The 23,833-nt window shown below is 45.6% G+C and overlaps 1 protein-coding gene across 3 annotated transcripts; it reads left to right on the forward strand.

Moving 5' to 3' along the window:
• The first annotated feature begins 1,210 nt into the window (after positions 1 to 1,210).
• On the forward strand, positions 1,211 to 22,755 carry KLHL6 (kelch like family member 6). Of its 3 annotated transcripts, XR_009959245.1 has the most exons (8): positions 1,211 to 1,497; positions 6,518 to 6,683; positions 11,706 to 12,155; positions 14,643 to 14,880; positions 18,324 to 18,526; positions 19,486 to 19,699; positions 21,764 to 22,145; positions 22,263 to 22,755. XR_009959245.1 is itself a non-coding variant. In XM_062582440.1 (7 exons), the coding sequence occupies exons 1-7, from the start codon at positions 1,238 to 1,240 to the stop codon at positions 22,063 to 22,065; spliced, it is 1,833 nt and encodes a 610-aa protein (XP_062438424.1). In that variant the 5' UTR covers positions 1,211 to 1,237; the 3' UTR covers positions 22,066 to 22,755. The 3 variants fall into 3 exon arrangements, 2 of the variants coding, with proteins under 2 accessions (XP_062438424.1, XP_062438425.1); XM_062582440.1 differs by having other exon boundaries at positions 21,764 to 22,755; XM_062582441.1 differs by lacking the exon at positions 1,211 to 1,497 and adding an exon at positions 3,461 to 3,529 and having other exon boundaries at positions 21,764 to 22,755.
• The last annotated feature ends 1,078 nt before the right edge of the window (positions 22,756 to 23,833 follow it).

Below are 23,833 nucleotides of genomic sequence, written 5' to 3' on the forward strand. Positions count from 1 at the left end.
AAACACTGCTTTCACATCCTTCTTCTAAGCCAAGCCTCCCTCAGCTCCATGTGTTCAGCTGTACGAACTAGAGGGCTAAAGAGGAAACCAAACACATAACAGAAACCTGAAGATGGGACAAACCAGGATTCCTAGAAATAAGTATCACAAAGGCGCAGTCTGTTAGAAATTTCTCTTGGATGGGAGATTTTCCAACCCTCTAGTGGGAGAGTTTTCCAGGACAGCCCAAGAATTTATCCTCTTACTTTCAATAGGCTGTGCAGCTTACTGTATCAGTCGACTTGTATTTATGGATCAGCTTCTCAGTTTGGTGAAATCCAAGGAGATGCAAAAATGAGAACTGCAGCCCTGTGCTCTGTGTACTGCCATATCAGAGGGTGATCTGTGGAGACTGCAGACACACATCAGAGCAGCCACCCCACCACCCTTGTTCATCTTGGGGACTGTGAGCTACATACAGGCATGGATCAAGTTGGGATGATGTCCCAGGGATGAGACCACACACCCTGCTCCTGAGGCACTTTCCTTCAGCTGCCACTCTTAGCCAGAGTCAATGGCACACCACTGTCTGCACACACCCATGAAGGACGCTGCTGCATATGGCAGGGGCCTGAATATCATCATCTGAGGCTCTTTGGTACTGCTCCATCTCTTGGAGACAGTTACATCAATTTAGCCTTAAGGTAGAAGCATATTATCATCAATGCACCTTATGTCACGAGGAAGAGGAACAGCCGCCTGGAGGGCTTTCTCGATACGTGAGCACACTATTATGAAAAAAAAAGTATCGGCTCAGTGATTAATAATTGCATACCTGGAAAAAGAAATTTGACATCATACCCTGTTCCCCTTCACAGCCTGACCTGCCAGAAGTAGCTTGACAGCCATATGGAGCACCTATCGCTACAACAAGCCGATCTGGATAAGAGTGCAGGACTGGTTTGAGGGTGGGAGGCAGGCCTTCCCTGTCACTTGTAATCTTCTCACATACAGAGGCATCTTAAGTCCTTTCTAAACACGTTGATACTGCCTGAAATTCACCGAAAAAAAACAGTCTTTGTTTGTGTTAACAGGATGAGAAAGTGCAAGGCTTCCTGTTATATGTGTGTGACAGCTATAGATAAGCGGAGAGCTCTGGACAGGAAATCCGCCTGACTTCTGCTGTGTGACTCGGCTGAGGCTCAGGGACTCTTTTTAGATCGAAGCACCAACAGAATGAGACACTGCTGGCCAGAAAATGGGGGACACGCTGGAGAAAAGCTCTGAGGAGCCCAAGCTCTCTGTGGACAATGAATGTTCACGGAAAATGGAGGACCTGGTGGAAGTCTCGAGTGGTGAAAAGGTCAAGTTTGATGATACAGGACTCTCCCTGGTGCTCCAGAATGGCTTGGAGAACCTTCGGCTAGAAAATTCCCTTACAGACGTTATCCTGTGCGTGGAAAGCAGGGAGTTCTCCTGTCACCGAGTGGTCCTGGCAGCGGCAAGCAATTATTTCAGGTAAGGCAGTCAAGAAACAAAACCAAGAAACTTACTTTACTTCTCAGACTGGAACTGCAGATCTCCCGGGAGCGTAAACTGGGTGGTGAACTCCTCAGACTTGCAGTGAGTCTGGCATTCCTGACACCTTCCAGCTCCTCTTTTACAGTCGGAGACATAAATAAGGCAGGTGCCAAGTTACGGATTTCATGGAGGGCTGTTACTGGCGCGCAGCAGGTCCGCTAGAGGCAGGCAAAGAAAAGGAGAACGGTTGGCAGATAAGGGGATGGGAAAATATCATTTTAACCAAATGTTTGGAACTCTGCCCCTTGTGTGATGTCTTTGGGACTCAGGCAAAGAGGAAGATCCACTCAAATTATGGAGTAGTTTTACTGAGATATGAGTGGGCTTGTGGGACTTGCTGATTTTCCCCATTATCGTTCTGTGATAGAATAGATAAAACTGTTGAGAAGGAAAGAAAAGGAACTTCCCACCTTTCCTAGGGCTACTGAAAATCAGCTGCAATAGGAAATATCTACTTGAGAGAAATTTTACCATTTCTCCTTCTTTTTCTAGTCTCCTTGAATTATTCATTTTTTCAGTACTGTGGTAGATCATCTACCTGAGACCACTGGCCAGTATGAACAAATTTTAGATGTACAGAAAAACCTAGTATCAGTTTTAACACAGATTTTCCATTATCATTGAGACAATCAAATTTGCATGGCTGGGTTTTTTTTTCCTTTCTTTTTAACTGCTAAAGTGGTCAGATGACTGAATAGCTACAGAGGAAACGTGAGAAAAAAGAACCTGTGACCACTTGTGACATGAGCAGAAAGTTCATTTTAATGGAGTCTAGTAAGCTCTGCTGGCAGGGCCTTGAAGAATAGTCATGGTTTTACTACTCATAACAGAGACTATATTTGTGAGTAAACGGAAATAGGTATTATTTCTACCTATAGACTACAGAGACTGTGTATGTGAATATATGCAAATGAAAGCAGAGATGCATGGATGATTCTTATCAGCATCAACTGCAGAAAGGACAAAAGACGTGCAAATTAAAATAAGAATGACTACAATATTACTTTGGAAAACCCCTATAAAAATATCTTTTGTTCTATCAGGGGGATTAACAGAAGGTACTGCAATCAGAAGGGATTTCAACAGTTCAAAACAGACAAAATAGTTTTCTGCTAGTTACAGTCAGTTGGTTTTCCATTGAGACCTTGGCTACAGCCTGTCGTGATGAAGGAGGGGAGATACCTGGCAGGATGTCATCTCACCTCATGGGATTACACTTGTATGTAGGGACTGCTCCTCTGGCTGTCTGTGCTGGGTCTGGTTTCCCAGGGAACTGAGATTTATTCTATCACATCGTTTGCACGTCTGTCAGCGCCTGTCCTCACGCCTCTTCAGGTTAGATTTAGTCAAGTTTGGCAGAGGGGCAGAAATCTCACAACTGTGAAGTTCCCACAAATTTGAGCCCGCCAGAGCACTTGCTGTCCTTGCTTGCCCAAACGCCCAAACACGGGCGGCCCAGCACTGTGCCAAGCGTCCTGGAGGAAGGACGGCAAAGCACGTGTTTGTGTGAGGAATAATGAGAGAGACCGGAGGGCTCGGGGAGGGGAAGCAGAGGTTGCCGCGACGGGCGAAAGGAGGACGCGAGTCTGCAGGGCAGTGAGCTTCCCTAGGTCTGCTGCTCACTTGTTTCATCTCGCCACAATTCACTGGGAGCTGCACGGGCCCGAAGAACGAAGAGATTCGTACATCGTGCCGCTCCTGGGAGCGTTACCAAGCTGTTAGAGAGCCTCCGAGTCCCGTGTGCAGGGGACCCTGTGAGTCACGGCCTCGGGCCCTGCAACAGCGTGTTACACAACCCCTTTCCTGAGCGTCGGGTGCCATACGGTCAGCAGTCCGTGAAGGCTGACTTAACAGGACGAGGCAAAGTCCACAGCTTCTAGTCCTTCCTGCAGCGCTGCCTTAGAGCAGATAACATTTCTAATACGTCCCACATCCACAAGAACTAACTCTCCACTTCACCTGTGCGAAGGTAATAAAGCAGAAAAGGGAAATCCAAGCTGACCAAAGTGGAGCAGTAGTTTGTTGTAGTTTGTTAACTGCTGCACTGCCCACGGTGTGGGAGAACGGGGCTCGGAGGAGCTGCAGCAGCGTTTGCCAGAGCATCCTCAAACTCCAGCACCGGTATTCGAGTGTTTCCGAGCAATGGCATTTCGTTGTGGGTTGGTGTTTAAAAAGCACTGCACAAACTGCAGCCCTCCATTTATTTTATTGAGATTTCTCCATTTGGGAGGGGGATTTGCTCATTTTTAGGCATACAGATTTGGCCTGGGCTCCTCACTTTGGATGTGCGTTTCTTAAAATTGATGTTAGTTCAAGGGCTGAGCTGAGAATCACACAGGGACTGATACAATAGAAAAAGCAAGGAGGTAAAATTAGTAATCACTCTTGACGAACTTAGAGTCGCAACAAAAATTATCACACACCTCTCTGAGTACGTATAGGCAAATCCAGAGGTACGGACGCAGCACTTTAATCCCTGGGAGAGAGGTTCAGCCTGATCAGTCCTGAGTGGCAGCGGTGGTCTGCACACATGGTGGGAGCAATGGCCCACTCCATCTGACCACAAGCAAGGCCACTACAGGAGCCACCAGCTCTCCTGGATAGCACTTCCCCACCTCTACCCCTGCTGCTGTCTAGGGGGAGTATTGTGGGGGTAATGTGGTGCCTTCGACACCTAATTTTGGCAGACTGCAGCCATGTTGCAGGAATTTCTGTACCCTCTCAGAGCAGGAGTGGATGGCAGCTCTGACCCTGCTTCACAGATCAGGAGACAGAAAGGTGAAGGCACTTGGACAAGATCCCGCAGATAGCTTCTGAGCTGCCTCACAGTGGTGTAATGCTGCGTAACTCCGCTGACTTCTACCAAACGCTCCGGCTTTGGGGACGGAAGCGAGAGCTTTGCCTTCCCGACACGGAAGGTTGTATACAAGACTGCAGTCACTAGTCTAAGAGATAAAAGGAACAAGGGCAGACAACACCTGCACCCTAAAACGGCTGGTTTCTCAGTCACTTTAAGCACGTAGACTTGGTGCTTACCAATGCCACGCGACTGAAATGACTATTTTGTACAAACCTCCCTCTCCACACTGAAGCCCCATTCCCATGGAGAAGTGGGTACTGCCTGCTGCTGCTTCAGATGGCCACCTGCCGGCATGCCCGAGGGTTAGTCAAAGCACTCAGCACCGCCAGGAAGCAGAGAAGCTAAGGAGGATCCCATTCTTGTACTACCTGAAAAGGCAATGTTTTGCCTTAATGCCTTTCAAATGCCTTCAAATACATTGATTTAAATGGGAGCAGAAATTGGAGCATGGAGTTGAGCATGGGATCAAAAACGTGTAAACTGAGAGGACTGAAGGAAATATGAGAATTTTCGCTGGACAGTTGTTCTGACAAGTAACCTTTCTGCCCAAGTTTTCTGCTAAAAGGTTAGGTCTCTCTATCCAAAAGACAGTTTCATACACTGAGACAACTAATACAGGCTCACTCTAGTTACAAACTCTCTGCTGAGACAAGGAGCAGGTAGCTCTCAGAGCACTGAGCAGCTGCTATCTTCAGTCCATTTGCTGTTCATCTTGCCTAACTACTTTGCACTAAATACTATTATTATTATTGCTCCATTAAGATGTGTCAGTAAGACAGCTGATGCCAAGTAGTTATCTTGCTGTAAAACTTGCACCCTCTTCAAATGATAAAGACGGTCTAAGACTCAGGACCTCTAGACATTTCCCAGGTTATACTGCCCTGTCAACATTGTACATGACTAATAAAGAAGGGCTTGGTATGCAGGGTAAAGAGCACTCCTAATTACACAGTAGATGCACACGTTTTTCACCAATGTAGTTAAAAGAGGACTCACATGCTTCTAATTTGTTGAGCCAGATTCCAAATGAGATGAAATCTCACTGTCTGGATGCACTGAACAAGACTGGGTTGATCAACAGTAAAGTCTCCTCTTAAATAAAATCAAAAGCATTAAAAATAAAACTTAAAATGTAATGGATTGAAAATGCAGATGAAGAAAAATGGATGTGCTGGTCTTGCAGAAGGATGCAAAGGGGATTTAAATGGTTCTTAAGGAAATTTCTGATTTACAACCCTCATGAAATATTTGACTCGTGCCAAAGGCATGTCTGGCTGACACCTTTCAAAGGCAGTATTATCCACCAAAGGAAAGGCAGTATCGCCACACAACAAAACATTGGACTTTCTGGCTTATGGCAGTTCCAATTCATGATTATCCAAGTAATGTTTTAGCTAAGAGGTACCAACTCTATGATCCCACCACATGCTCCCCAAACTTACCAAAGGAAAAACTTGCCTTTTATGTAGAAGCAAATCCATAAGACATTCCCTCCTGGCCCATTCCTAGTATAATGGGGTCAAAGACATCGGGAGACTTAGAGGTGAGGCTGTCAGACATGTAGCTCTGGTCCAGCCCTTGGGGTTCAGACGAAGCAGCACTCTGCACTTCTGCCAAGGGGTATGAAGTACATGTGTGTGCTCATGGCTATGGGTTGATGAAGGGGAATGGTTGATGATGGGAATGCCAGCAGGTTGAAGGTTTGAGTCAAACGGGCTGTGCCTGTAGAAGAAAGACAGGGGGGTCTGTAAGAGGCCAACAGGTGAGACAGAGGTGTGGACACAGCTGCTATGCGGCACCAGCGCAGACACAGTCTTTCCCAGGGGAGCTCCCAGCTGTTGCTTGCAGCCATGGAGCTCTGGGTCTACCACTAGGCCTGGCTCTGGGGTGCCAATCAGGTGCATGTGCTGTATCAAACTCGTGAGTAAAGAGGTACAAAATCACCAAAAGGATTTTCCTTGTTACTTTGCTGCAGGGTTAATTGCATAAAATATGAAGCAAGTGGAATATTCTGTGTTGAAATCTATATAAGCAAATGTTTTCAGAGTGCCTCATCCTGGCTGGGATGCAGTAACAGCTGAATGTCTTTCTGTCCAGGGCCATGTTCTGCAATGATTTAAGAGAGAAATATGAAGAGAAGATCATACTCAAAGGAGTTGATGCAGAAACCATGAATATTCTCTTGGACTATACCTACACCAGCAAGATGCTGATCACAAAGCAAAATGTTCAGAAGGTCTTGGAAGCTGCCAGCCTCTTTCAGGTACAAATAATTCAAATGTACTGTTCCAGGCACGGTGCTCTGGCAACACTGTGATGTACCCTGGGTAAAGCACTGCACACTTGTCTGATTTCACAGGTTCCAGAGACATTTCACTTCATATTTACTTACACTGTGGTAAAAACTGGCAGTCCTAGTGATGTACTGGAACACTACTGAGCTAGGTGCTGCACAAATGGGCACATAGCCTGGCTCTGCCTCCAAGGGCTGCTGACACATGCTGGCGGACAGGCAGCAGGGCTGTGCTGTGGGGCAGTGCCCCAATGCTGGCGTGAGCCTGCCAAGGCCGGTCAGAGGACAGGGACTGATAGGCATCCAGAGCAGGAGGCCACCTTAGTCTCTCCCTCATCATTGCCTAGCGGGGAGCCTCATTACGTCCAGGCTGGCATCCGTGAATGCCTTCTCTGTAGGACTCTTGATGGAGAGCATTTTAGTCGTGACCTGGGACATGGAGGAAGTCAGACTTGAGCGATGTTACTCAGCCTTTGATCCGTGAGGTATTCACATGGCCTGTAAATCATCTGAGAGGTTTACCAAATTACAGTCCCTGGTACTAAGCTGCAAATTGCTAATGAGTTGCAACCAGAAAAACCTGCCAACTGTCAATGGGTATAGGTATGCCCAGTCTTTTTATTAAGGAAGGTAAGAAACACTTGGCTCCATAATCATCATGGTTCATTCTGAACTTAAGATTCCGTAATTTTAGAAATGGAGGGCAAATGGTTCTGAAGCGAACCCGTGGCCTTTGCGGTAACAGGAGTTGATACCAGCTCCCAGGAGAAAAGGGAAAGTTCTCACAAAGTGCTTCCTCGGGTAACTCAGTAACCAACAGAAATAAATGAGAGCGTAGATTTAAATGTTGCCTTGGGCCAGAGTACAGTGGATTCCTGAAGTTTTCACCATACCAATACTGCAACTGGTAGCATTAACTCAAAAAGGTTACTTGGTTCATTTTTAGGATACATTTCTGTGTTCTTTTTATTTTCTGAAACATTTTTACCTTAGGATCATTTCTTAGGGTTTTCCCTGAACCCATCAAAGCATATACTTACATTTTTCCTCTCTCTTCCCTATTTCTCATGAAAATTAAGATTAAATTTGATTCCCAGAGCTGGTGCTCTAAAAAAACTATCAAATATTGTAAGAGTAATGATAAAACCGTGAGGGTGTCATAAGCAAGAGCAGTAAACCGCAAAAACTTAGAAAACTAGGAATGTCCTACTAAAAGCAATGATCCTGAGCCTTACTGCAACTGCCTTGGATAGTGTCAAGATTTATAAGGCCTTAAAGTTCCACATTATGTATGGGTGAGGTTTTTGGCTGAAAATGGGTTTTATATAAGATTTAGTAACTATGAACATTCTGCCAGCTTGCCTCTGCTATTTATGCTGATGAACAAATAGAAATATTTGAAAAAGTCAAATATTTAATTTCAATATATTAACAACTGAAAAGATTAATGCTTCAACTTATCATAACATTTTTGAGAATGTTATGTTCTAACTAACTAACCCAAGGTTAGTTTTTCCACCTAGAGTAGGGTTGCAACGTGAGTTTAATGGTGCCCTCCTCTGCCCAAGCTGCCAGCCGCCCAGTTGCTCAGCCCACGCTGGATCCAGCCCAGTGCCCACTGCCACCTGCATAGCACATGGGCAGCAGCTGATCCAAAAGCTCATCCTTTCATCTCCCTGTCTGCCAGGACCTCTGCTGCTTTGCGGGGCTGTGGCAGAGAGCTCTGCTTCTTCTGCTGTAATTCACCAACAGCCTTCCCTGCTAGAGTGAGAACAGCGCGGGATGCCTCCGTTTTCCCGGGAGCTGCCTCCCTCCGCTCTGAGCAGAGCAGGGCCGCTCTCTGCCCCCAGGGCATGGTGAGGGCAGGGTGAGGGTGACTGCCTTGCTGGCTTCTGAAGCACCTCTCATCCTCATGTTAATCCACTTTTCATCAACAAAGCACTGCAAAGAAAATAACTTGCAAATTATCTGAAGACTGTCTCACAGCCACTTAGCACTGGGCAGCCAGTGTGGTTGCTTCTGCTGCTCTGGAGTAACGCTTTAGGACAGGACCACACGGAGCCCACTGTGCAAGACCAGGAGTGCAGGACAAGAAGACATGGTTTGCTATCAAAGGGATCCTTAGCACCTCCTGGGTCAGAGATCTGCCTGCAGGCTCAGAAAGCTGTCAGCTCACCCAGAAAGCTGCCCTGAAAGGGTCGCCTGTGCCCCCTTCTGCTGCCCTCCTTGTCCCTCCAGGGTGGCTCCGTGCCTTGGGGGCTCCCTTGGGACACAGGCATTCCTGCTGAGCTGGGACCTGCCGCCCCTGCAGCCAGAGGCGGAGCGCTTGGCCGAGGGCTGAGCGGCTCCAGGGTGCGGGAGCTGACCCCCAAGTGTGCCGTGCACAGAGAAGCATGATGAACGTGAGCCCTTTCAGCTGCTTTTCCTACCCTTTCTGCGAGCTACGATCAGAGGCAGCGCTGCTGGCACCGCTTGCACTAGACAGCTTGGGTCAAAGTGGGGACAAGCAAAGATTTTAATCAGGAGAATAAGGTTTTATTATTTGGAGAGAAAGCCAAGTGGAGGCCAAGCAAGCTTGTGGGATGTCTCTACAAGTCAGATTCTGGATTCAAAGGGGTGTTGAGAAAAAGCACCCAATTACTGAGGAAACTGTTCCCAGCAAACAAGGTTTTTCAAATGCCTAGCGTGGCATGAGGAGGGCGGCCCACCGAACAGAAAGAAGAAAATTTAGAGCTCTTCAAGTCAGAGCAGATGAATCATAGGCTCAGGGTTGTCCTCCTTCGGGAAGGCACCTGCTGTGTCACCTGCTCTCACAAGACTGACTGGAGCATTCCCAGCAAGGCAGGATCTACGCTGTGTTTTAGCAATTTTGTTAAAGATGAAGGGGGTGATGGGGAGACAGGACACCCTGCAGACAGGGAGCAGTGGGGCTGGAGAAGTCCTGCCTTGCTGCAGAGCTGCCAGACCTCTCTGGTTAAGCCCTCACCAGGGGGACTGTTTCTCACACCCACACCTCACAGTTCAGCAACTGCATGCCCGTAAATGCAGCTCCGCCGTGATCAGTGGTGCCTGCACAGTCGTTACACTCCGTGTGCACCTTCTGGGAGAAAAGCCGCTATTGTCATCCCGTGAGTATCGCTCTTAACAAGCCATGTATAAATAGGATATTGTACGGTGGTGAGACTTCAGGCTGGTGAGCAAGGAGCTCTGGGGTCTGTTCCCAGGCTAGCAAATGACTTGATGAGTGATCTTGACAAATCCCTTCTTTGCTTTTTGCATCTCATTGCTGTCAACTTTTAAAAGACTAACGCCAACTTCGAAAGGGCTAATGCTTAACCTGCCTCAGGTCTGAGGGTTACCTAGTGTTGGCAAAGTGCTTTCAGATCCTCAGGGAAATGCACTGATGAGCTCAGAGCGCCAACCTACTGCTCGCCAGGAAAGAAACGGCAAGGCTGGCGTGCCAGGCACCGAGAGCAGCGGCTGCAGAGCTCTGCGGTGGTGCCGCGGCCACCACTGGCATATTTAGATCACAAACAGTAGCAACTTACTCTGAGCCCTCGTGCACCCTTGTTCACCAGTCAGTTGCATTTCTCTAAACTTTTGACCACATCTAAATGTAAAACAGGAACCAGGTAGTCTGCACCCAAAGTCTGTGATCACTCAGCTCTGGTAAATAGTCTGCATGCGTCAACGTGACACGGCTCTGTCTAGAAGATTCTACCCTAATTACTGAAACAAATCTAAATACTATAGCCTTTAAAAATGTTTTTTCTGTGTTTCACTTCCCCTTTGCCCCTAAATTACTATTGTGCAACTTTCCCTTTTGGGACAGAGCAAGTTAAAATGTCTTCCTGATGTCAGATGCAAAAAAGACCCAAAATGGAAATTCACAGCATCACTTCTGACCCATCTATTCTGTACGTCCCTATTTGCACCACAAAACCAGTATGAAATACTGATGCGCTGAAATCACAGTGCAGGATAAAGCATTATAACCTAACGGTTCTGCCTAGAACCATTTTCTTATTCTTGAATAATCACCCAGAAACCAATCTTGCTCACATCGCGGGCAAAAGCCCCACAGACCCCTGTGGTCCAGGGCGATCAGCATATTTGGGACCCTCAGCTGGGGCTACCTGTGCAAAGGAAGTTAATGACAGTAGTTGAGATGCCCTGCTAGACACACACAACAAGTTCTTTAGGGGGACTCGGTGAAAAAGGCACGTCCATGTTTTTTTGAATCAATGATAATTACAAGGAAAACAAAGGTCACTAGAACCTCTGAAGGCCGCCCTCAACATGCATGAACACTAGCCAGACGCTTGCTGTCAGGCTGCTCAGAGATTTGCTGGTGGTCAGTCCTATCCTGCCGTACCTCCCAGCATGTGGCGGCATGCCCCCACGCTCTGGGGAGGCCAAGCTCCCACATCTCAGCATCTTGTTCTCCACTACCCTTGCCAGGCCTCAGACACGCTCAGAGTTTGGATGGCAGAAGCATGAACGCAGACACTGTTTGGAGCCACTTGTACTCCAAAACCAGACTCCCTTTTGCTTGATCCAAGCTAACCTGTCAGTTGAGGCAAGGCAAACACATCTGAAGCCTGGCAGCCTTGTCCGCACTTTGTAACTCCATGGTTGATAGCTCTTTGTGCTCTCCAGGAGGGAAGAGGAATGGTAGAACTCCCCTTACTTTTAGGGGGGTGGCTTGAAACAATTCAAATTGATCAGTCTCAGGTCTTCTGAGTCCTTCAAAGGGGAAAAGGAGCAAGAGGGATGCAGAAGGAGAGAAAGCAATGGGAGAAGGAAATTTTCATTCTGGAGAGTCTGCAGAATCTGGGAGACATCTGTCCTCACACTGCAAATTTTTGTCTCTCCTGGCTCCCTGCTGTGCTGCGCACAACTCATCAGGACCCCCCGCAGAACTGCTCAGGTCTTCTGTGATTTAGTCACAGAAGTAACTGCTCTGTGCTTACATGCTTTTTGTGTCCACAGTTCCTGCGCATGGTAGATGCTTGTGCCAGTTTTCTCACTGAAGCCCTCCAACCGGAGAACTGCGTTGGCATCCTGAGGCTGGCTGATGCCCACTCCCTGCATAGCCTGAAACAGCAAGTGCAGAACTACATTATCCAGAACTTTACCCAAGTCCTGAATTACGAGGAATTCCTGGAGCTTCCAGCCGACATTCTCTGCAGCACACTGAAGAGCGATGACCTCTATGTCACCGAGGAGGCACAGGTTTTTGAAACTGTAATGAACTGGGTACGTTACAAGGAGTCAGAAAGGTTTCCTCTCCTGCCACATGTGTTGGAGAATGTCCGGCTGCCTCTCTTGGACCCTTGGTATTTTGTAGAGACCGTTGAAGCTGATCAGCTCATTAGACAGTGTCCAGATGTCTTTCCTTTGCTCCAGGAAGCAAGAATGTATCATCTGTCAGGCAATGAGGTGAGTGAAAAAAGAAAGTATTTGGCAAACAGGAGGACAGTGGTGATGCCGCTCCTTCTAAAAACGGTGTATTTCTGCTCAAAAATCCCATGGGGAGGAGTGGTACTGTGAGGCAGAAAACCAGGTATTCACACTTAAGTTTCATGAACTGGTACTACTGAAAAACAAGGTGGGCTTTATCAGTCATCCTGATGATTTATAAAGCTTCCAGGCAGTTTGTTTTAATATCAAAGCATACAGCTTCCTGTTTATGGACATCTATCATGAACCTTCACACACACACTTGAGCAGCTAAACAAACACTGCTCACTATGCAGCAGCTAAACACCAGACGACTTCCCTAGTAGAAAGGCAAAGCAAATGGTACTACTATTACCCCTCATCCTCTTAGTTAATATTTTGAGCCCAAGAAAGGAAGAATAATTACCATACTAAACCCTGCCATGATCTGTAATGACACTCTATTAAATCTGAAGATTTAGCATCTCCATCTGCTACTTAAGGGGGGAAATCTTTCAGAAAAGGGAGAACTTGCTGTGAAGAAGGCAGTCTCTTCTCAGAGAAGAGGTCTGTCTATCTTCCTCATTTACACAGGTCCCAGCACCCAAAGAGACAGGCTCATCCTGACATTGGTCAAGTTCTATCTTGCTTGCTCAAGGAAGGCTGTGATAGATCTCCAGTTCCCTAATTGCCCATCCTCTACGGAAAGTTAGGTACCAGTTGCATCTCCTGGCCTGACATGTGGGATAGAGGTGAGATTTCACAACGAACAGGAGCAAGGTTACATGAATGTGTGAGGAAATATGTCAGAGAGCTGACAGTCTGAGAGAGTCAGAGGAAGGCAGGAGGCCATCAGCAGGGTTCATTGCTAACAGTGAATGTGAGTCGTGGGAGGGGTAGAAGCCCAAGGGCTCCTTGTGCCAGTGAACTGCATAGGACAGGCCACAACGGCCTGGGGCAGCGCAGGCCCATCTTCTGGGGGTAACTCACCGTACCTGGAGGCTGTGGTTGTTCTGCAGCATCAGGGCCCGGCTGCAGACAGCAGTGCTGTAGGGTGTGTGCGCGCTACAGGAAGGGAGTGTTGCTCGGGGTCAAACACCCAATCCGCTCGGCTTTCAAGGGGCAGAACGTCAGAGGCAGCCCTGCCGGCTATCTGGCCCCGTGCTAATGCCTAGTAATGGCAACAGGTGGGTTAAAACAGATTTCTAAAATCCAGCAAGTTTCCAGATGTTACTTAACAATTCACTAAACAAATGGAAAACAGAAGATTTTCTAATGTCTGCATAAATATCCCTTTTAAATATAGGCAATTTATGTCCATTTATAGAAACACACTAAAAGAAGTTTAAAACTGTAAGCAAGCTGTCTGCTGCAATAGCATTTAATCTGTCCTCCATAGACCTTGTGGGTCCATGGGCTGCTTCTCTGAGAGGTGCAGAAGACACCAATACAATTTTATTCTCACTAGATGCAAGATGAAGAAGGGTGCACATGTCCCCCAGCAGACTTTGAGGGGCTGCAAACAGACAAACGCCCTGTGACATGGAGAACTAGAGAAACAAATTCCTGGATCCCCAGTGCTCCCTGTACTTTTTTGCACTGCATTTATTCCAGTGTGAATAAGTGGGGGGATAAAGAGGGTTTTTCGTCCCTGTCCTTCAGCATAGAGCCAGCATACCTGGGGACACTAATACACTCTATATTAGCAATATTTTTTACTTGCTTGCAAACCCTTCCTCCAAGCAAAACAGACATTTCCCAGCACCTCCTGTGCATTCTTTGCTCCTGGTGAACATTTACCCAGGAAACGACTTTTTCCAGTGTCCCTGAGACAAAGGTCTGGCTAATGAGCTAAGCCAACAGGCACCAAATGAAAAGTAGCCATATTTCAGACTGGTGCTGGTTTTAAGTGGATCTATTAATTTTGCCTTAAACTTACAACTGATAAACAAACAAACAAATAAATAAAACTCCCACAGTAGAGAATTACTATTGCTTTGATGCTTTAACAATTACCTTCAGCACAAATAATCTGAGGCTGCTTACTTTCTCTTAGCACTGACTACAATCTTGCTCCCTTCGACCCCGTGGCGCTCCTACCTTCCCCTTGTTCTGTCAGTCCCAATGAAACCTGTCCCCTTCAGCTGCCTCACATGCACCCAGCCTTGTCACTAATGCTCACCTTAATGGCACGGTGCCACCCTGGGAGTTTCCAAGAGGCTAGGGTGTGAAAGGATCCTTGTGGGTTAGCAAAAGTGAGCGAGTCTGGTGTTGGAGAAATCCTGCTGAAGCAAAGATAGAGCAATCTCTACTGCAGTGCTTCTAGGATGCTTTCCAGGCTTTCAACTTAGCATTTGATAATTCGTTCAGTTGACTGTAGGCCAGCTGTGATTTACAAAACAGCTAATCAGAAAACAGGTCACCAGACCTTTCTGTAACTATAGGTGTAAGTGCCCTGTGTACTCACTCTGTCTTGCTTGCATTTAGATTATTACAGAGCGAACCAAGCCCAGGATGCACGAGTTCCAGTCTGAGGTGTTTATGATCATAGGGGGCTGTACAAAAGATGAGAAGTTTGTAGCAGAAGTGACTTGCCTGGATCCTTTGAGGCGAAGCCGCCTGGAAGTAGCAAAATTACCGATCACAGAACAGGAGACAGAGAACGAGAATAAAAAATGGGTGGAGTTTGCATGCATTACGCTAAAAAATGAAGTCTACATATCAGGTAAGGAGTAAGACACTGAGAGTGGAAAAGGGGAACAGGGTTCTCACAAATAGTCCAGCTTTTATCAAGATCATAGTCAAAGCAGCTTTAGAAGAACTTAGTATTACAGGTACAAGCTTTGGGTTTGAACAGGCTCAAGAGAAGTGCTGGATGTGAGGACCTTGCTTGGCTCTAGCTAGAGTTTTAGCACAAGATTCCTTTTCAAGCAACTATTAATTTATATGCAAAGCTACTGGTGTGCAGCACCTTAAGCACGCGGTGACCATTATTATGGAAAGGCCCCCACAAATTGCTTAGCAAACATAAAATGAAGAATAATGCTCCAGCATCTTCCTGTAATAACGTTGTTCACAGCTCCATATGTACGAGCAAGGATCTATCAGAATCTGATTCATTCTGCAGGAATCAGTCACCAATCTGCAGGGAACTGACTCTGCTGTTTTGCTGCTAACTGAAAACTGCATTTTCAGGAGCACTTCTGCAGCGCATCAGATAAGACACTAGAAGTGCCCATTTGCTAAAGGCAATATTAACTGTCAGAGCCAGATGAGACAGGACACACAGCACAAGTGTGAATGTACCTTCTGCAGGCTCTCATCCTGAGAGCTCCAGAAAACAAATTTAACTTCCCACATAAATATAGCTGAGGTCCATGTGAGGTTTAATCCTGGAGCTATAACATTTTCACTTAGACAATCAGAAAGGTTAAACTCAAGTTAGTTAGTCATTACAGTTTGACAGCTGGTTTTGATGATTTGTCAAAAATCTGGTGATATCATTCTGCTTTCCAGAAGAAAAGCGACAGCATGTTGTAACTACTGCCACATTATCAGACCAAGACACAGAGCAGTGCCTCCATGGGTAGGAGACCTCTGCTTGCAAAGTCATCCACCAGATTCTCTGCTCGCTTAAAACAGGAGAGTAGAAAGGACATGGAGAAGGAGAAGTGAAAATGCTCTGCTTAATACAAATACTGGTCCATTGCCTTCACTAAAATATCTTTCATTGCATTCTCCCTTTTGGGACTCTACGGATTTTTATTACCTCATTCCAAATTAATGATTATTATGTCTTTATCCTGGCATAAGAATTAGATTACTCCTCCTCTAGTTACAAATAAATGAGGTTTTTTTCAGTCCACCCTGGGGTGTTTCTCTAGAGGCTGACTCTCCATTAAAGGTTATAGGGAGGAAGCTCAGTCAGACATCCTGACTAGGGAACATTCCTCACACCTTCACACCCTTCAGCTGAGAGGCCTCTTGCTTTTAATCATTTACCATTTCCTCTTCCTCAAGGTCACAGGCTTTTTGCTTCCTCTTGCTCCTGATGTTTTTTTGCTTCCTCTTACTCCTGACATCTTTTCCAGTGTCTCTTCTCCCTTTTCTTTAACGCTCTATGCAGGATACCTCCAGGCTAGACTAACACATCCCCTACTGTGGTGAGTATAAGCTGGCTTTTGTCTTGCTGCCAGTCTAACACATCCCCTTCCTTCGTTCCCTGCAGCATTTCAGACCTGTAGCTTCCTCCCTCTAATTCCCTATGCCTTCTTCCTATCTGCTTTTTGCCATTTCTCCTCAAATAAAGAGTTAAATGGGCCAAAATCATTAGCAGTTTCCTCCTGGCCCCTCAAGTTATTAGTGGCTCATTCCCGATGAACCATCTGCCCCCTCCTGCATGTCCTTCTACTCTGTTTTCTTTCTTTTAGCTTCTGTGACTTGGTTCTTTTCTATCTTGACGTGCATCTTTCCTAACTTGACCTCCTTCCTTCAGCCTCTCCCTTCCCACATGCTCATTTCCCTCAGCATCTTGTTACAGTTCAGAGTCTTCCTTGCTCTTTTAGCACCCAGGCAATGAGCAAGTCCTTTACATAGCTATATTACTATTTTAGATCGCCATTTCCCCAAACATTTTAAATGCTTTGATGATATGGACTGAAACACTCCATGTGTAACTACAAATGACAAATTATCACTCATCCTTCTGTTACTGTTACTAATGTAATTACAATTTGTCCTCAAATTAGAAAAAAAGTGGTCTAGAAAAAGAACAGAAACAAAATAAACCTCCAGTTCACTCTAAAATCTCTCCTGCCACCGAGTGTGAGGATAATTCACTTGCCTGGTCCCGCTCATACTCCAAAAAGAGCTTTCATCCTGCACAGGAAAGAACAAGCTAATGTAAAGGGGATGTTTCCAAGAGAGAGCGTGGGGACACCTGCAGTCTCTCAGCCCCATTGTAAACATGAATGCTGCATTCAGGCCCCTCAGCCACTTCAGCTATTTGAGAGCAAATAAAATTCAACACATACATGTGAAAAATACTTAGACAAAAGCATTACAAACGACTCTTTCTAGCATGCTAATTATCTTCCATTCAATGCGCTATTTGGCCCAGAGATGAGCGCCATCAGTCTGCAGCGATCTGGCTGCAGTACAGAATACCAATGACGGCAGGCACTTCCTCAAGGGAATATGAATTCTCTTTTCAGTACATTCACCTCTGAAGTGATTGTTTAATCAGATCACAGATGCTAGAGCAAGCTACTCAGTCCGTGCATTGGGTTTCATGCTTAACTAGTTCAGTGCGTATTCCAGTTACACCAGAAATTACATGCAAGTAAAGTATTGGTTAAAACATTGCTCTCCACTTCTGAGCGAGGAAAGATTCATTTGCAAATTAGGTCTAGAATGAACTCACAGGATCCAATCTGATCTTCAAAATGCACATATTAATATAAAGCAATTCCAAGTCAGCAGAGAAGGAGAGTATAGAGATATAAAAATGAGATTCCAGCCATATGGTGGCAAAGTTGAATAGTAAAATTTCTAACATATCAGTGCAGGTCCATAATTAATAGTTCAGAGATCTATCTTCTATTTTTTGCTGTGTAATTCACTCAGCTAGCTGACTGGATCTACCCTGTGTGAACTGGCTCACCTGTTTTTAACAGGATCTCCCCTATACAGATCTTTCTCCAGGCATTTTGGCACTAAGCACTGCAGCATCCTTGACTATCTTACTTAAATTGCCCTTGTTTATTGGTCAGTTCCCAGCCTTCCGCAATGCCCCACTGCTACACAAAAATCTCCTGCACACCACCGTGCTGTGTGTGGTTGGCTGCTTACTGAGAATTAAAATGCAAGTGCCAATGAAAAAGCTGTGGTCTGGTAAAGTGTGGAACAGTGACTTAGGTTTCTTGAAGATTTGGCCTGTAAAAATTGTTCAGAGTTTCCTTCTCTTTCCAACACAGAACACTAGGAAGTCAATAAAGGCAGAGTTCTCCTTCTTCTGTAACAGGGCCGGCCCACTGTGGTACGTAATTAAGAAGTTAATAGCACAGACAAATTATTTCTCTTCTGTTCTGAGGGAAACATTAAAATTTAAACATACTGGAGCACATACAAGCTATGCTGTCATATTTACATGTGTCATGCACATTACAGGTGGCAAAGAAACACAGAATGATGTCTGGAAGTACAACGCCTCCATCAACAAATGGATACAAATTGAATATCTAAATATCGGGCGATGGAGGCACAAAATGGCTGTGCTGGGTGGCAAAGTATATGTCATTGGAGGTTTTGATGGCCTGCAGAGAATCAACAGCATGGAAGCATACGATCCCTTTCATAACTGCTGGTCAGAGGTAAAATACTGTATCACATAACATTTTACTTGTCAGAAAATGTTAGAGCATTAATTCATGACATTTCATGTGACAAGATATAGTACAGTGCTTTTAAAGTATTTCTGATTTGCAAACACTCTAAGTATTTTTTTTTCTCTCGAGATCTGGATCCTGCAGAAAGTAAAAAGCCCAAGATCTCCTGCCAAATTATGCGAGAAGTCTAATGCCTGAGTTTCTCAGTTAGCTTTTAAAGACCTCTAGTTAGCAGTCCATAAATCACTGAGTAAAAACACAGCTTTTACTGTGAACCACAGCATAGGCTGAAACTGCTACTCTAATATATAAGGTATATATCAACCTGTGAATTATATATGCTATGAGTTACATATCTAGGTTGAAAGTGCAGGTTTCAAGGTAAACAGGTTGGAAAAAAAAGGCAGTTCTACTAACTATGCTTCAAATGGTGAGAGTATTACACAGCCAATAATCCTTAAAATTAACGGGAATAACCAGTCAGGCAACATAATGGCAGATTCAGACCCTAGTTTTTGATACTAAGGAACACAGAGGAATCTGCAGAGGAATCTAACAGTAATAGCTGAAGATGAAAGATAAACACGAACAAGTTTCTCTCTCTCTCTCTCTCTTTTTTTTTTTTTTTTCCTGTACATAAGTGAAAAATGGAGATTTGGGGCATTTCTGGCATTTCCTAGCTCTTGAATTGTTGACAGTGTAATTGTAATGACAGCACTTGAACACAGTGTACTTTTGTTAAGGGATTCACAGTCTTAAGAAAAGAGCTGAAACATACCTCTCCCTAACCCCTACATATCTCATCTCGTGGACCTACTGATCCATCTTAACAGGGACTTCTGACTTAAAATTCAGCAGGCTTCTACCCCATAGGCATAAACGTAGACTACCTGAAATCAAAACAACCTCTTGCTGGTTACTAGTGATTTTTTATGGTTGCACAGGCTGCTCCTCTCATGGTCAACGTAAGCTCCTTTGCAGCAGCGAGTTACAAGAAGAAACTCTACGTGATTGGGGGAGGACCCAATGGGAAGCTGGCAACGGACAAGACACAGTGTTACGACCCTGCTACCAACACGTGGAGCCTGAAAGCTGCCATGCCGGTGGAGGCCAAATGCATCAATGCTGCAAGTTTCCGTGACCACATTTATGTTGTGGGTAGGTGAAGCATTAATGCTCCTTCTCGCCTAGCCATAGCAGGGTTTGTGTCTGTGTGTTTGGTTTTACCTACAGCTCACGGAGCATAGTCAAATGGTTAGATGGCTTGTCCCACCAAGCCTAGCGAGGGAATCCAGCACATTCACAAACCAGTGGAGAGTCACCAAGTCGAGATCTAAGCCCCTGTTAGCAGAGCAGGTGTCTTCCAAGACCCAGAGACAGCTGAGAGCCACCCAGTAAACAGAGCAAGGGCATGAGCTCAGGGCTACCTCGCATCCCCTGTCCTCTCCAGCGGCATTAGGCAGCACACTGCATGCAGGGTTTATGTAGGGATATAAGCAACAGGAGCAGTTCATGGGAGCAGAGCCAGAGATACCCAGAGACCCAAACCTCTTCACTAATTGTGCTTGGGGTTAATTCAGTCAATTGTCAGAACAGGAGTGAAGGATGCAAGAACAGGAGGCTAACATTGGTCAGCCGAGCTGGGGAAGGAGGAGGGAACCTGCAAGCACACCTCCAGATGGTGCTGGGAGAAAGAAAAGGGTGGAAAAAGGGACACTTATTTCAAAAACAGGAGCACAGAGAAGCTCCCTCTCCCAGCCTAGGTGCAGAAAGTTTCTCACTTGCAGGATAATCAACAGGGTGCTGAGCGCTGGCATACAGCCAGGATATCACCAAGCAGTAAATGGCATTCTGCTGTGAGAGGTATAGTGTGGCAGCGGGGAGTGGGTGTGCATATGCAGGTACCTTATGTGTGGATATGTATACCTTGTGCTGGTACTCAGCACAGGGATTGACTTCAGCCTCTTTGTACAGAATGAGAGATCGAAAGAGAAGGCATGACTTATGGGTTAGCTGACACAACTCTCAGATAAGATTTGACGTAATACTCCAGGTACATTCATTCAGCATCTTTCAGACAGGAATATCCACAAGTAAACCTATGGTTTCCCTACTTGAGAAACAAATTAGTTCGTTTTGGATGGAAATCAGCCCCATGCAAGACCACGTGGTCAGTTCATCCAAAGCAATCAAATTACCCAGACTGATGGATTACCAACTGCCAGCTGAATCATTGTAGCTAGCAACATGGGTGTTTTTTGCCTGCTCTAGTTCATTTGTTTGTTTAAATCACTCCTAGTGGCTTAATCATCCATCAAGTTCTGGACTAGTCAAAAACTACATTTATTATAACTAAAATAAATAAATGCTCACTTTGCCAAGAAGTAGAATCCCAGACATTGCAACTCTTCAGTAAGACTATGGCTTTTACATTTCCTTGGCCCTATTCTATACAGCTGCTGCAGAAGATACACTCAGTCCCTCCAAATTTCAGAATAGGAACCATTTAGCTATTGGTACTCTAAGGAGAAAATATATTTCCAGAGCCTTTCCAGGGTACCAAGGTATTGACCATTCCCCCCCCCCCCAAAAAAAAAAAAAAAAAAAAAAGAAAAGAAAAAAAGGTAAAGGGTGCACAAAAAGAGTTTTTAAAATGGCTGTGGATATGGGAAACATGGAGAAATTGAAGATCACTGTCTGCTTCGGTCACCCTAAGAAGATTATGATGTCAGTTTGATGAACTCCTAAGTGAGGAAGGAGACTTAACTGCCAAATCCAGGCAGAGGAAGGTTTAACGGGGAGGTAGACAATGAAGTTAGAGGAGTCAGTGTAGAAATCACTCACTTTTAATAGTGACAGCTTTCCAAATCTACTTTTTCATGATCTGAGGTCTTCTAAACAAGATTATGTTTTTATGAAGTTGTGTCCTTAGCTTAACTGGCAGGTAGGAGACAGGTTCATTGCTGGGTGCACTGCAGTCACACTGCATGATCACAGCAGTTTGTTCTGGCCTTAAACTTCCCAGCCTTACAAACAGTAAGTGGCGTTCTGTGGATCTGACTTTCAAAACAATAAAGTGTCCTTGTTTCCTTGTTTCCTCTCAGCTTTAGGGCACAAATCGTTCTTAAAAATGTCAGGAATGGAGCCTCCTTGGAATGACTTGTCTAGTTAAAATCTCTTACAGGAACGGCCAGTGCAAACTGATATTTGTTTTGTCTGCAGGTGGGGCAATGAAAGCACTCTACTCTTACAGTCCCCATGAAGATACCTGGTGCCTCGTGACTCAGTTCACCCACGAGAGAGCCAGCTGTGGGATCTCCCCATGCAACAACAAGCTGTTTATCACTGGGGGCCGAGATGAAAAGAATGAAGTTATTGCAACAGTGCTGTGCTGGGACCCTGAAACTCAGAAGCTGACAGAAGAGTGCGTCCTGCCTCGGGGGGTGTCTCACCATGGGAGTGTTACCCTCAGGAAGTCGTACACACACATCCGCAGGATTGTGCCTGGGGCAGTTTCTGTCTGACTAGAGAAAAACAGCGACGAAATATAATACCTCAGTGCCCCTGTGGCACGGACTGCAACGATGACGTTTTCTACAGGCAGGTAGCAATGGAAATACTGTCTCGAGGGTCCTCTGCAGAGTATCTGTATATATGCTCAGCCCTTGCATTCCCTCTGTACAGTATATCCTTAAATTATCTTAATCCCTTCCTTCTACAGAAAAACAAATGGACCAGCTGTAGCTTACTCTTGCCAGTGCAACACCTCCAATCAGATAAAGAAATGCGTTGTGTGAAATTCACTTCCCAACTAGTTCTGCCTTGCAATATGCTTGACCTGGCCCAGCCTGGCCCTGAAGTTTGCTCGCCTATTTATTGTGATTTGTTGGATTTGCAGCACCTACTAGTGAAAAAGAGAGATGCTTTTTTGGAAGGAAAAAGATTTAACTATGGTGAAGTGTAACATCGTTTCCTCCAAAGCTGCGCTTTTTTTTCCAATGGTTGGTGCATTAGTTAAAGTTAAAACCGTTGTGTTTGTTTGTTTTAAAACAGTTGTTAGTTCTTCAGCTCTGTGTGACCAGAAAGCCCAGTTTGCAAACCTTGCCATCATTCCCAAGAGAGAGACTGAACTGGCTGCAGATGTGGACAGATGCTAATCTCATTCGACTGGACAGTGATTCTAGCTGTTTGCTAATAAAGAAGGACAAAATCTATTTTCCCTTTGGTTGTATTCTGGGTTGATTTGCTGTTCTGGCTGAAAAGCCTTCTTCTTTTCCCTATCGCTGTCTCTTTTCCTTTGCTCAAGAATATAACCGGAGTACGAGGCCTCTGGGTTGCTCGAATCTCTGCTTCGTTCCCCACTGGATGGCAGTGCTGTCCCAGGCTTTTTCTCACGGGTTTTGATTTCCTGGAACACAGACGGACAGAACAATCTGCTCAAAAGAAAAACAGTTCTAGGTATTGTATGCAGGTCTGATTCCTGGGACAGGCACATGCTGTGCCAGAAGAAGCAAAGGTACAAGACGCCAGCAGGGCCTGAGTCTCGAGTCCCAGCATCTGGGTCAGTTGTACAGAAAGAAAAATAAACACTGAAGAGGTCACGCCTGGGATGCCTCCGGATACTCTGGGCTAAAGGCTGGGAACAAACTCTGCTCCCTCCCCCCCGACTAGTTGCTGGAAAGAGCCAACTCACCATTAAATCAAAGATAGAAAACACATTGCAAACAGATCTATCCAAGCAGAGAGCACTGTATCTTACTCAGCCTCTATCCCTTTTTTTAATGTCTCCTTTTGCCTTATATAGTATTAAAAATAATATTTCTCTCACGTTAGTCTGGGAAAAAGTCCTGGGTTCTTTAAGTTCAGCACACTAATTGCAGAGTGCTCAGCAGCATGGCAGGGCTGCAGCAGGCACAAGCAGGCCTGCAGCAGGTGCATGCCCTTAAAGAAGTCCCCACCACATCCTTCCCTCAGAAAGTCTGCTAGAAACCATGTCTCTTTCTCAAACAGTTTAACCCATCCCTTGAAATGCTGTCATTCAAGCCCATCCCCACACTTTCTTATTCTAATCCATCCTGCAGTCCCTCCTTTTTCTTTCTCCTTTTCACTCAGTTCTCTTTCTCCTCTGTTGCTCCTGTCCTTTCCAGGGTACAGCAGTTCTCCCACGGTGCCCAGATTGTCCCATCCTGCTCAGTTTTCAGAGGGCAGCAATGGCAAACAGTGACCAGCTTTGGCTCAGTTAGCAGCACAGCTGGTCTGCTGGGAAGGAGAAGGCAGATGAAGAGGGGAGTC

This window comes from Rhea pennata, chromosome 9 (genome assembly GCF_028389875.1).
Source record: "Rhea pennata isolate bPtePen1 chromosome 9, bPtePen1.pri, whole genome shotgun sequence".
In the NCBI taxonomy this organism is placed as follows: Eukaryota; Metazoa; Chordata; class Aves; order Rheiformes; family Rheidae; genus Rhea; species Rhea pennata.